Raw genomic sequence first — 14,464 nt, 5'->3', positions numbered from 1 at the left:
GGAACAGCTCGGCTTAAGGCAGCAGGATAGCTACAACCCCTGATGGTCCACCACACATTCCCACAACCGGGAGGTCGGCCAGAAGAAACCAGCTCTACACAAAACGCCCTCGGCATGGACAGATCAGCCCTGAGATCTCTAAAGGAATAAGGGGTCTCCACAGGTTTGGCCCATATCTTACGCCCAGAATTGGGAAGATATAAGCGCTGCGCGACCTAATGACTTAATCCCGGACTTTCTAGAAAGATCTCAGTCGGTTACACATCTTGAAGTGTTTAAGCCCGATTGGACTCCACGTATCTAAAGGAGGAAACTTCTTCTTTAGAGTCTATCACTCCGGCAAGATATCAACAAAGTATCCTTGAACTTAGGAACTTTCCCTTATCAAAGATCCGGGATAGACTCGAAGAGAAACCCTAGATACGCAAAAGAGGTAACTTCTATTACGGTTTGACGGCCACCGCCTCACCACCGCCACTCATCACAGTCGGCCTACCTTCGCCTATAAAAGGCCCCCCACATCGACCTTCAAAGGGGACGATCTTTGGAGGAAAAACAGACTATCTCTCTCAAAAATACGATCTCTTCATACTAAGAAGGATCACCCCCCAAAAACAGAGTTCTCATAACTCGTCCCCAAACGGATCAATCAATATTCATTCTTTTACTACAAAGGGCACCCTGACTGTCTTGAGCGTCGGAGCGGTTTTCGAACCCTTTGCAAGTTTTCCCCCCCTCGGGAACAGACGAACAGGAGCAAGGATCCAGGAGCTGAAGCAAGGAGTCAGGAGCTGGAGCAAGGAGTCAAGAGCGGAGAAACGGAGCCAGAGCACAGGAGCATAATAGAGGAGCAGAAAGGAGCAGAGAAGCATAGCTGAACAGAGGAATATCTCCTCTCCAAACAGAATATACCATCATAACGGAGGTTGTCATGCATCAACTCCCTTTTTCATGTTGGTTTAACCGGGAGCCAATTTTCGACATCAGCAATGCTCAATACCTCTGTTTGGAGGTAGACCAGGTGGTAAATCTTAAGGAAAAACATCACTAAACTCTCCCATCAATTTCAGCATTAATGGATGAGAAATCACTTCAGCTCCGTCATTCTTTTCAACTACCAGCAAAGCAAAGACCTCTTTGCCTTTACCCATCTTCTTCATGATATTGGTCTCACCAAAAAACATGTTCTCCTTGCATTTCTCTGCTGCAGACTTAGCACACATAGTAGGTAATAAAGGTGCCAGTGTAATATGCTTTTTATCCTTATGAAAAGAATAAGTGTTCTTGTACCCATCATGTACATCTCTTTTATCAAACTCCCAAGGTCTGCCAAGCAATAGATGACAAGCATCCATTGGAATGACATCACAGATTACCTCATCATGGTAGTTCTTCCCAATAGGAAACGAAATTGCTACATGTTTAGAAACCTGCAACTTGCTTCCATCAGTCAACCACTTTAGCTTGTAAGGTTATTGATGCTTTATAGTTGGCAAACTCAGCTTCTCCACAAGTGTACTAGATGCCTCATTAGTACAACTTCCACTATCAATGATCAAACTGCAGACTTTTCCTTTGTTTGTGCACCGACTCTGGAAAATAGCTTCTCGTTGCTCTTCTTCTGTGTTAGGAACATAATGCATCACCCTTCAAATCACCAACAATTCTCCTCGATCAGGTTGCTCAATGACTTCATCATCGTCCTCATGAACTTTCTGGTCAACAACTTTTAAATCATGAGATTCCTGCCTTAGCTCTTCCTCAATCTCCTCAATCTCTTGAGTTGTCATAACTCTTCGATTAGGACGTCCAGCTTGGAAATGCCCAAACCCTTGACATTTAAAGCACTTCTTCAAATTCACATCCATAGGCTTTGATGAATTCTGAATTTCTGTCTTTTTGCTGCTGCTACTAACATCAACTTTAACAACTCCTTTTGACGATGAAACAACACTGTAGGGTCTGGTGTATTGCTTCTTGCTCGTCTTAATCTGCTTCTCCACCTTGATAGCAAGCTTCTACGCATCATCAAGAGTCCAGAAAGGTTGCAACTCCACCTTGGTTGAAATCTCATCATTCAAACCATGTACAAAACGTACAATAGTCCTCTCTTAGGGTTCTTGAATATCACAACGTAATTGCAGAAGATCAAACTCCCTTGTATTCTCTTCTACTGTCTTCTTCTCTTGCTGCAAGTGTGTAAGCTTTATGTACAAATCTTGTTTATAATCATCGGATAAAAATCTCCTCTTCATAAGTCGTTTCAGCTTCTCCCAAGACCTGATTCTGGTCTTGCATTCTCTTAAACGCTGCGACTTAAGAGTATCCCACCAAAGGCTAGCATAACCCTTTAGCCTTAAGGTTGCTATTTTATACTTCTTCTCATCATCATAAATGTTATATTCAAATGCACGTTTCATTGATCTTAACCAATCTAGAAAGTCATCTTGATTTAGATTACCTTCAAAATCAGAAAAATCAAATTTGAATTCTTCTTGCCGAGTGTGTTGTTGATGTGGTCGATTATCTCTTCTTCTCCCACGTCCAGAACTAACACTATGATCATCATTAGAACTAAGAGAAACCCGCACGTCTTCATCAGAAGATGAATGGTTATCCAACTCTTTGTTTTCTTGACTGTGCTTGCACGTTCATGCCATTAAAAGTCTGAACCATTTGTTGCATTTGCTGCCTCATTTCCTCCATATTTCTACCAATACGCTCAGCGTATGCTTGGTCGAGAGTCAATCCTCTTGGAAATTCCATATTATCAAAACAGGGGATTTATAACTTCACTTGATACCACTTGAATTATAAGCTTCTGCATTATAATTTCACTCCACCAACCTGAATTAGAGCTTTGATACCACTTAATGCATTTTCCCGAAAGCGTGAATACAGAGTGAAGGTAAAATCGTAACAGAGTAACCAGGAAGATCCGAATCACCACACTTTGATAAAGTTGCCACCACAAAGTGATAAAGAAACCATTGAGCTAACACCACACCTGGATAAAGTTTTTTTTTTTTTTTTGAATTAATCAGCAGGCTAAAAAGGGAGCCAGACCCACAACAAGAATCCTACAACAATCAACCCTAGCCTATACCAGCAGGAGGCATAACAAAAACCACACCTCCCCAAAAAACAAAAAAACACAGCAAATTAAAACACATCAAGATACTACTGTTCACAACCCACAAAAAGAAAACCAAAATCATTTGCTTTTAAAACGACTAACTTCTTGCTTGTCTTCTTCAAGCAGCTGAAGAACCTCTCGGCCAAACAAAGCTGGGACCAACACCTCCTCTCCCACCACAGGACCATTCTTGGAAATCCAATCAACAACTTGATTAACTTCTCTAAACACATGCTTGATAGAGCAACTCGCAAACCCAACCATTAGCTCTTTAATCTTCCTGTACAACCCAACAACTCTCCATGGAGGAACAGGCTCCACTGATCTAAGTAAGTCACAAGCAGACTTAGAATCAGTAGCAATAACCACTTTTGACAAATGCAGCTCCTTAGTCAATCTCAGCCCAGCTTCTATACCTTGAAGCTCATGATATATGACTGAAGAAGGAGCTGAAACACCTCTAGCAGCAACAAGAGCCTCCCTTTATGGTTTCTCAAAATGCAGCCATACCCAGCATTGGTTGGAGAGAAAGCACCATCTGAGTTAATCAAGACTACATCCCTCACTGGACCCTGCCACACACATTCAATAATAACAGCTGTTACAAAAGAAAAGGCTAAGTTCCATTCAGCTACAACCTTCCTGCTCCTCACAGTGTCAATCACTTTGACATTACTGGCCATCATTTTCATCCTTACATCAGAGATAATGAGAGAAAGAACCACTTCTCTACTATAAGCAGCTTCTTGGTTGAGCCTTCTGTTTCTTTCCCACCAAATATGATAAAGAAACCCATTAAAAGTGAGCCTGCCCATCAAAGCTATTCCATCCTTACCTTTAAATACATTGGCAATCCAATCCACCTCCCTCTCCCAGTCATGAGTAGTCACCTTAACAATACCAAGCATGTGGAGCAACCTGTTCCAAACAAAGGAGGAAAAAGGACATTGAAATAAGAGATGAAACTCATCTTCACTAGCAGACCCACACAACTCACACAAGGGATCCACTTCAATTCCCCAAAACAACAATTTGTACTTGGTTTTCAAGCCTCCTCTCAGAGCAACCCATGCAATAAAACTATGTCTGGGGATATGATGAGAGAACCACACCAACCTATACCAAGAAAAGACTGAACCAGTTCTTCTAAGACCTTCATAGGTGCTCTTGAGAGTGAAAACACCTTTCTCATTAGCTTTCCAGACCCTCAGGTCTTCCATGTTATCTGCAATAAGGACTTCCTCAATCCCATCCACAATAGGCTTTAAATGACAAGCAATGTAAACAGGAATATCCCACTGACCATGTTTAATACAAGCACTAACAGTAGCCTTATCATGAAGCAAACTGTCATATCTAAAAACTTGATCAAAGAAATCAATTAGAGGGCCTAGAGGGTGCCAGTAATTATACCAGAAGCTAATACTTTGCCCATTGCCCACCACATGAAAAGCAAACCTCAGCCCATAGCATCTATACTGCAAAAGTCTTCTCCAAACCCAAAAAGCAGAGCTAGAAATCTCCATGATCCATAAACATTTCTTTTTAATAAGATGATGTTGAACCCAAGTCACCCACAAGGTGTCTTTCTGACAAAAGATATCCCAAATATGTCTAAGACAACAAGCAATATTAAGAACAGCCAAATCTCTAACACCAAGACCTCCCTCAGCATGAGGCAAACAGATCTTAGTCCAACCAATAGCTGCCTTCTTCTCACCCAACTCAGGCCCAGTCCACAAAAACTTACTCAACAAAGCATCAATTTCTTTTATAACTCTCCTAGGTAGAGCAAAGACACTCAACATAAAGAGAACCATGCTCTGGAGAATGGACTTGACAATTGTAAGTCTACCAGCAAAAGAAAGGAACTTAGTCTTCCAAGACTTAATTCTTGCCCTGACTTTATCAAGAAGGGGTAAACAATTAGTGTACTTAAGGTTAGAAGAGATAAGAGGCACTCCCAAATACCTAACAGGAAGTGAAGCACACTCAAACCCCAAAGTCCCTTTGATCAACTCTGCCTGAGACCCCTGAACACCAGCCAAAAACAAGGAACTCTTCCTCTGGTTAGCTCTCAGCCCAGTACAATAATAGAAAACATCAAGAACATCTGCTAAGGCATTAGCAGACTCAACATTCCCCTTAGAAAAAACCAACAGGTCATCAGCAAAAGCAAGATGAGTAATCAAAGGATTAACACACTTAGGATGCAGCTGGAAAAGACCTTTCTTCACCTTGTCCAAAATCAACACATTAAAGACTTCCATGACCATTACAAAAAGATAAGGAGACATGGGGCACCACTGCCTAATGGCCCTTTTCCCTTTAATGTAACCATAGGAGCTACCATACACAATGATAGAAAACCTAGCAGAAGAAACACAAGCATACACCCATTGCCTGAACTTACTAGGAAACCCCATTCTTTCCATGACTTTCATAAGAGCCTTCCACTCAATAGTGTCATAGGCCTTCTGCAAATCAATTTTCATAGCACATCTAGAAGGTCCCAACACTTTGTGATAGTCCCTCACCAACTCATGAGCTAGAAGAATATTGTCTTGAATTCATCTCCCAGAAATAAACCCAGACTGACAAGGGCTAACCAACTTAAAGATGTACTCTTTCATCCTCAAAGTCAGGATTTTATTAATACATTTATAGATGGTATTACAACAAGAAATTGGTCTAAACTCAGAGACTCTAGCAGCATCTTTAGACTTGGGCACAAGAGTTACCAAGGTAGAATTTACCTCACCAAGAAGCTTTCCTGAAGAGAAAAACCTTTGAACAGCCTCCACAAAATCATCACCAACAATTCTCCAGCAAGCTCTAAAGAAGTGGGAAGTAAACCCATCAAGACCTGGGGATTTATAAGCACCAATGGTAGCTAGAGCCTGCACCACCTCCTCTCTAGTAACACCTCTAATCAGCTGCTCAGCTTCAAAATCCTGCAAAATATAGCCAAACTCCATGTTTTCCAAAATATCAGGAATATCTCTATTAAAATCAGAGACACCAAAAATATTCTGGTAAAAATCAACACACTTCTGGGCCACCAAGTCTGCTCCGAGAACCTTTTCTCCCATCTCATTATAAAGGAAAGGAATGCTATTTCTAGACTTCCTTTCCTTCAAAGAGGCATGGAAGAATTTAGTGTTCCCATCCCCTAAGTCAATCTTTTGGACCCTTGCTTTCTGCCTCACCATAGACTCTTCCATTCTAGCCTTCTTCACAAAAGAAGCTACTGCCTCCCTCTCAGCCTTCCTAGAGTCCTCACAAAGGGGGTTTAGATGCAACCTAGTCTGACAAGTCCATCTCCTTCCTAGCCAAAGCAACCTTGCCAGAGAAGTCACTAAGCCTCTCCTTTTTCCACAAGATGAGAGCAGCCTTCACCTTCTTAAGCCTGCTAACCAATCTAAACATTGGGTTTCCTGTCACTTCCATTTGCCAAGCCTTATCCACCACCTCCAAGAACCTCTCCTCCTCAGTCCAACAATTGAAAAATTTGAAAGGTCTAGGCCCAACACCAACCTCTTCAAACAAGCTAACCAGACAAGGAGAGTGGTCAGAAACACCTTGATTAAGAAACTCAACCCTAGCAGTTGGAAAGAGTTGAATCCATTCAATGTTTACCAAGGCCCTATCCAACTTTTGAGTGATACAATAATCCCCCTCCTGTAAGTTAGACCAAGTAAAATAACACCTTGAAAAAGGACAATCAAAAAGCTTAGTGTCACTCACAGAATCTCTGAAATCAACAAGCTCATTGGCTCTCACCACAGCACCTCCCATCTTTTCCTCCACCTCCAAGATGGCATTAAAATCCCCCATGACAATCCAAGGAACAATATGAGCCTGATCAAGCCCCCTCATCTCAGACCACAAGCTCCTTCTCTCCACCACTGTATTCCTAGCATAGACACAAGTCAACATAAAGGACCTACTATCCCTCAATACCACCATGACAGTCAAACTTTGATCAGTCATAGAAACCAAAGAAACAGAGACCTGGCAAGGATCCCGCCCAAGCCACACTCTACCAGCTCTATCACAACCATAATTATTAAACCAGCACCAAGTAGGCATCAAAAGATGCTTAACCTTGTCATTATTAACCACATCAACATGAGTCTCCAACAAGCTACAAAGACTCAAATTATTGTCTCTAATAAGTTTTACTACTTCCCTTATTCTGAGAGAGTCATTAAGCCCTCTCACATTCCAACTCCCAAAGCTAATCATTAAGAGTTCTAAGAGGACCTCTCCCCTTCCCCCCAACTCTCACCTGACCTCCCCCAACACCACTAAACAGAGCAACTCTTGTAGCAACACCCACATTCCCTTCTTGTGCTCCACTCACCTCCATAGCATCTACCTCTTGATCAACATAACCAGACCCCACTATATCAGCTGCAATAGTACCCTGAGTAGAATCAACTACACAAAGCCTCTTATGAGCAGTCACCTTACTTCTATCCTCTTTATTTGCAGGAGCAGTGAGCCTCCTAGCCACATCCAAATTCTTGTTTTTCTTAGAGTTCCTAACCTGGGTCCAACCACCCTCATCCATCAATTCAGTACTAGGAACAGAAGAAGAAGCAATTCCATCCATACTTTTTGCAGAGGCCTCCTTAGAAGGAGGTAAGCTCTGAGCACAAGTAGGACCTAAAGAAAGCTTAGAGCTCTTTGGAGGAGGCTCCCTCATAGAAGCCACACCCCTCACACGAGCTGGTCCACTCTCAGGAATTACTGCCTTCCCCTTATTAGAAACAGGAAGATCAGGTTCAACATTAGCCTTCTTAGAGGCATTCTGTCGAACAGTAACCTTACACTTACCAATTGAATGACCAAAAGCACCACACCCAGTACACTTCATTGGTTTCCAAGCATATTCAACCTTAATATCAATATTTCTAACATTCTTAACTGAAAAAGAAATTACCTCAGGCATAAGACAATCCTTGGAGATCTCCACACACTCTAGCATAAGCCAGCCGAGACTTCCTTGCTGTTGGTTCATCTAGCATAATAGGCTTACTTAAGTGACTAACAATCTTTGCCAACCCTTTTGGATTCCAAAGAAACATGGGAACATTACGAAAATAAACCCAAACAGGAAAGGACTCCATTGCAGCTACATCTTCTTCAATAAACAACTCTTATGGTCGAACAAAGAACAACCGGTTAGCAATATAGAGTGGCTCCATCTCTAAAACCCTCTGTCTATCTTCCTCAAGATCAAATCGAATAATAAAGGCTGCATCTCCATGTGCAGTCAAAATCATATTTCCTTTGGGCTTCCATCGATCAAGTAAAACCCTTCGAACCACCATGAAAGGAAGTCTGTGACCAACAAACGACCCAATAACCAGATTCTCACACTCCTTGATTTCATCTTCAAACTCTTCTAATAAAATTTCAGGAAGCTCACCCTCCTTCCCCATTACTGGAGGTGAATACTCCAGCTTAGATCTGAACTTTGTCTCCTCCGGTCGAAACATAGAAGCCCAACTCGACGCACTTCTCTTCTCATTCAAATCAGCATAACCCCCTTTTAACTCCTGAACCACTCACATCTTCTTCAAATTTCGAATCATAACCAGTAGAATCATTTCCTACTCCCTCCATAGAAATTGGAGGGAGTAAGAGCAGATGCTCCCCTGTCGCCAGACCAAGCAAAATCTCCCACAAACCCAGAACCCACCTGGATAAAGTTGCCACCACCAGCTGATAAAGACGCTCAGAAATCCACCACCAATGGCTCTTCCAAACCCAGAGGATAAAGGAGTTGATCTAAACAGATCCAAAGTCACAAAGACTATAATTTCCAATTCAATATTCTCTCCCTTTTTCCATTCATAATAAGCCTCATTATATAGAGGAGAATACATTAAAAGGGGAAATAAAAGCTAGTCGAAATGCATAGAAACTAGATACATTGGAAACAACTTAGCTTAAATGCATGAATATACAAAGACTAGACTAAACTTTTTTTTTTGATAATGATAAGCGGGAGAAGCCCGGACCGAATAAAATGATATAAAACTAAATAAAACAGCAAAGAAATCAAATTACATCATTTCATTAGCCCCACCCTTTCCTCATTCTCATTGTCCCTCTAGAGTTCGCATTAACAATTGACTAGTTCCACCGGCAGTTGACTGACATTCAAGTGAGTTACTCCCGGTCCGAGCCTCATCTTTAACAAGTGATCAGCAACTTGGTTTGCTTCGCTATAGACATGAAGCACCCGAAAACTCCGAAATTGGCTCTTGAGCCTCTGAACTCTCTTCCATAAACGCCTCGCCTGCCATGGTAATTTCTGATTTGGTTTTGCAAGAAGTAACTTGATATTCATCGAATCAAGACCAAGTTCAACTTCCTGCAGCCCGGCACTAAGTGCTAACTCCAATCCCAACTCAACACCCTGCAACTCGTGTATAAAGATAGTCTGTCCATCCACCTGACCCGTGCCTGCTCTAACAACAATCCCCTCCGAATCTCGAATAATGGCTCCATACCCCGCATCCACCTCGTTCGGAGCACCATCGGTATTAATCATATATCTCCCTGTCATCGGCCGAGTCCATTTACATGAAGTATAGACCGACTTTTGAAGAGAGATAGTAAGATTCCATCGATCAATGGTCCTCCGATTCTCCTCAGTATCTTCAAACCGTTTGGTAATAGTATTCAGCTTGATCCGCACTTCATCGCAAATAGTATGAATAATCATCCCTGGTGACATAACATCGCCTCTAAATACCCTGTTATTCAGCTCCTTCCAAATATGATAGACATAGGCATTTAGAAGCAAACGCCCCGCCCGGGCAGCAATGGAAAACCCACCAAAGTGATTAAGACACCACTGTAACTCCTCTTCCCAATCAACATCACATACTCTATGAAATCCCATCTTGCGTAATAGTGATTCCCATATGGAAATCCGTGTCGAAGTTGATCAGCACCTCCATTAGGTCTGATTCAATATTGAAACTGTTTCCTTGCGTCATCTTAAAACTATATAACAGAATTGTAAAGCTTTAAACTCGTTATCGTTTTTGGAAAAATTCAGTTTTCCCACATTAAACTGTCCCCGATTGAATAACGTGATTCCAAGATCCCAGATCTTCGGAGTAAAGCGGACTAGGGCCTTACCCTCCACTCCGTCAATCCAGGTGAGTGAACTACTTCACTGATCATACTCTTATGACTCTTTGTTGATAGATTTCATTGATGAATGACTAATCTATCCTCTTGCCTCGAGTATCCAAACCTCTTTTGGTGATCTCGTTGAGTAAAACCATTTACACGTGTAGACCCCTGTAATGAGTCTGGCCACTTTGCTCCAAGATAGAGGAGGTACTCTGCGAAGGCCGACCCACCTTCCTCGATCGAGGGTTCAAAGGGTGTCTTAGTCTGGGTAGGCATTTACTCAAAATTACTTTTGGGGACTTTTACGCTAGTCTGGCGTTTGTTATAGTGAACTACTTAGCCTAGAAAAAACTTTGAGTTAAGAGGAGAGAGAAAGTCCCGGGTGGTAGGCGCGATTTTCTAGGGTTTTCTTTTCTTTCTTTCCGGCAAGTGGCGGCGGCTGAGGGGATTCCTGGTTTGTGGGGTTTGTTTTTCCCATTGGTCTGGCGGCTGGGGAACTGTTGTTGATGCTCCCTCCTGCTTCTAGGGAGGGAGCAGGAGAGGATTTTTATCATCTTGGCTCTGGTTTGGGGGATGGAGAAGGTTTGAAGGCGAAAAAGGATTCGAATATGGGGAGGGGTGGTTCTAGCTGGGCTTCTTTGTTTCATCCTGAGGAGAAGAAGTATCGTGCGAAGTTGGAGTATTCCCCTCCAGTGGTGGGGGAAGAGAGTGAGTTACCGGAGATTTTGCTTGATGAGTTTGAAGAGGAGATTCAGGAGTGTGAAAACCTGTTGATTGGCTCTTTTGTTGGACAGCGTCTTCCATTTCATCTTGTTCGAAGGATCCTTCTGGATCGATGGAAGCCAAGAGGGTCTATGTTCTTAACTACTCATGGTGATGCAGCCTATATTATTAGATTTAGCTTGGAGGAGGATAGACAAAGAATTTTAGATATGGATCCTTTGTTTATTATGAATAGATTGTTCTTTGTGAGGCCTTGGCAGCTGTTCATTGAGGAGGATGTAGCTGCTATGGAGTCTATTCCAATTTGGGTGTGTTTCCGCAATGTTCCTGTCTTTCTTTGGAATCCTAAAGGGCTAGCCAAGATAGCTAGCTTCTTGGGTAAACCTATTATGATGGATGGGCCTACTGCGAGAAGATCTCGTATGGGTTATGCTCGAGTTTGTGTCGAAATTCCTAAGGAGTGTGTCATGCCTGAGGTAATCTCTTTCTCTGTTAAGAATGCTAGAATCATTAATATTCATGTTGATTATGCGTGGAGGCCTATGAAATGTAAAGGTTGTGGTGCTTTTGGGCATAGTGAGAGCAAGTGTACCTCTTCTGTTCGACCTAAGGCTTCTGAGAAGGCCAATAATGATAATAGTAATGTTAATATGGGATCAGGTAAGGGGGTAGCTCCTGTTAGTAACCCAGCTCGAGATAAGGGTGTGGCACCTGAGGTGACCCCTTCAAAGAGCTCTGTTTCTCTATTGGATACTACTTGTGTTCAGGGATTGACTTCCCTTGGGGAGTCCTCTGCAAAAAGTAGTGATGGAGCTACTTCTTTATTTGCTGCTCAACAGGACAATATGGACGAGGGGGAATGGACTGAGGTGAGGAATGGTAAGAAAAACAAGAAGCTAGATGGGGCTAGGAGACTTGCTGCTCCTGCTGCTCTGGATGAAGGTGGTCAGGTTAAGTCTGCTAAGAGACTGTGTGTTGTTGATCCTTGTAAGGGTATTCTTGATGAGGACATGATTAAGAGTGATGACCCTGGGGGGGGGGGGGAGATGAGGATATGGAGGTTCCTGGAGCTCAGTTTGGTTCAGCTGGTGTTGCAACTAAGGTTGCTATGTTCAGTGGACCTGGAGTTGGTGGTCAAAAGAAGCTAGGGGGGAAGAGTAGAGGCCCCATTCGAATTCTTAATGATTAGTTTTGGTAGCTGGAATGTAAGGGGATTGAATGATTCCCTTAGAATAAAAGAGGTGATTAAGTTTATTAGGAGTAATAACTTGGGGCTGTGGTGTGTGTTGGAGACTCATGTCAAGAAGCAGAATAAGGACAAAGTGAGGCAATCTCTTATGCCTACTTGGTCTTGGCTACATACTATGAGTGTGATGACAATGGGAGAGTTTGGTTACTTTGGGATTCTTGCCAAATGAATATTTCTTTGATCTCTGTTATGGATCAAAGTATTACTGTTCAGGTGAGCTTGAGGGATGGCAGGTCCTTTTTGCTATCTTGTGTTTATGCCAGGAATACTGTGGTTGAGAGGAGGAGTCTTTGGGCTGAATTGAGGAGTATATCTCAAACTTATGAAGGTCCATGGTTGGTGATGGGTGACTTCAATGCTGTTTTGGAACTGGAGGAGAAGATGGGGGGAGGGGTGGCCAGGCCAAGGGATATGCTGGATTTTAAGGACTGTGTGAGGGATTCTCTCCTTTTTGATTGTCCTTTTTCTGGTTGTTTTTATACTTGGACTAATATGCAAATGGGAGATAACTTTACTGCTTTGAAATTGGATAGAGCTTTAGTTAATATTGAGTGGGTGCTACTCTTTTCTTCTGCTAAGGCTGAGTTTTTGCCTCAGGGTGTCTCTGATCACTCTCCTTGTATTGTGAGTTTGTTTGAGGAGGTTCATGTTGGACCTAGGCCTTTTAAAATTTTCAATTGTTGGACTGAGGAGGAAGGGTTTATGAAGTTGGTTGCTGATGCCTGGAAGGTGAAGGTTACAAGTAATCCTATGTTTAGATTGGTGAGTAGGCTGAAGAAGGTGAAGGCAGCACTCTTAGTCTGGAAGAAGAGAAGATTTCTTGATTTCTCTACCAAAGGTTAAGTAGCTAGAAGTAGTATGGTGGCTGCTCAAACTAAAGTTCATGGGAACCCTCTTTGTGATCAGTCTAGGAGAGAGGAAAGGGAGGCTGTGGCTAATTTTTCCAAAATGGCTAGAATGGAGGAAGCAATGCTGAGGCAGAAGGCAAGGGTCCAGAAGATTGATTTGGGAGATGGTAATACTAGGTTTTTCCATGCTTCTTTAAAGGAGAGGAAATCTAGGAATAATATCCCTTTCCTTTATAATGACTTGGGAGAGAAGGTGGTGAGAGCTGACTTGGTTGCACAGGAGTGTGTTAAGTTTTATCAACACATGTTTGGTGTTTCTTACTATGAAGGAGTTCCTGCTAATTTAGAATCTATGGAGTTTGCTTCTGTTTTGCAGGATAGTGAAGCTGATCAGTTGATTAGAAGAGTGACTAGGGAGGAAGTGATGTAGGCTCTGGCTACCATAGGGGCAGATAAATCACCTGGCCCTGATGGCTTCACCTCACACTTCTTTAATGCTTGCTGGGACATTGTTGGAGATGATTTTGTGGAGGCTGTGCAGAGATTTTTTTCCTCAGGTAAGCTGCTGGGTGAGGTTAACTCCACCTTAGTGACTCTTGTGCCTAAATCTAAGAATGCCTCAAGAATTGCTGAGTTTAGACCTATCTCTTGTTGTAACACTGTGTATAAGTGTATTACCAAAATCCTGACCTTGAGAATGAAGGAGTTTATTTTCAAATTGGTTAGTCCTTGTCAGTCTGGGTTTATTTCTGGGAGATGTATTCAAGATAATATTCTCCTTGCCCATGAATTGGTTAGAGATTATCACAAGTCCATTGGTCCTCCTAGATGTGCCATGAAGATTGATTTGCAGAAGGCTTATGATACTATTGAATGGGAAGCTCTCATGAAGGTTACGGAGAGAATGGGATTTCCTACTCAATTCAACTCATGGGTTTTTGCGTGTGTTTCTTCAGCTAGGTATTCAGTAATGGTTAATGGTGGCTCTTATGGGTACATTAAAGGTAAAAGAGGGATCAGACAGAGATGTCCAATGTCTCCTTACTTGTTTGTTTTAGTTATGGAGGTATTCAATATCTTGCTACTGAGAAAGGTTAAGGAGGGCAGGTTCAGGCTTCATCCTAAGTGTGTTAATCCTAGACTCACTCACTTGGCCTTTGCTGATGATTTACTGGTTTTTTCTAAAGGGGATGTTGAGTCTGTGGCAGCTCTGGCTGAAGTGCTTGAGGAGTTCTATCTTTGTACTGGTCTGAAAGTTAATCAAAGGAAGAGCTCTTTTTTTAGCTGGTGTTCCTGATGCAATTGCTGAGCATATTAGAACAGCTTTGAAGTTTGAATGTGCCAACC

At 42.3% G+C, this 14,464-nt stretch overlaps 1 protein-coding gene across 1 annotated transcript; it reads left to right on the top strand.

The window, feature by feature from the left end:
• The first annotated feature begins 10,803 nt into the window (after positions 1-10,803).
• Positions 10,804-13,112, top strand: LOC147544105 (uncharacterized). The gene is made up of 2 exons (XM_086635621.1): positions 10,804-12,108; positions 12,483-13,112. The coding sequence occupies exons 1-2, from the start codon at positions 10,804-10,806 to the stop codon at positions 13,110-13,112; spliced, it is 1,935 nt and encodes a 644-aa protein (XP_086491747.1).
• Positions 13,113-14,464: the final 1,352 nt, after the last annotated feature.

This window comes from Eschscholzia californica, unplaced genomic scaffold (genome assembly GCF_041429995.1).
Source record: "Eschscholzia californica isolate CP2 unplaced genomic scaffold, dmEscCali1.0.p SCAF_4, whole genome shotgun sequence".
Taxonomy (NCBI): Eukaryota; Viridiplantae; Streptophyta; class Magnoliopsida; order Ranunculales; family Papaveraceae; genus Eschscholzia; species Eschscholzia californica.
Note: the sequence above shows the minus strand (reverse complement) of the source record. Positions and strands in the feature narration are given on the sequence as shown.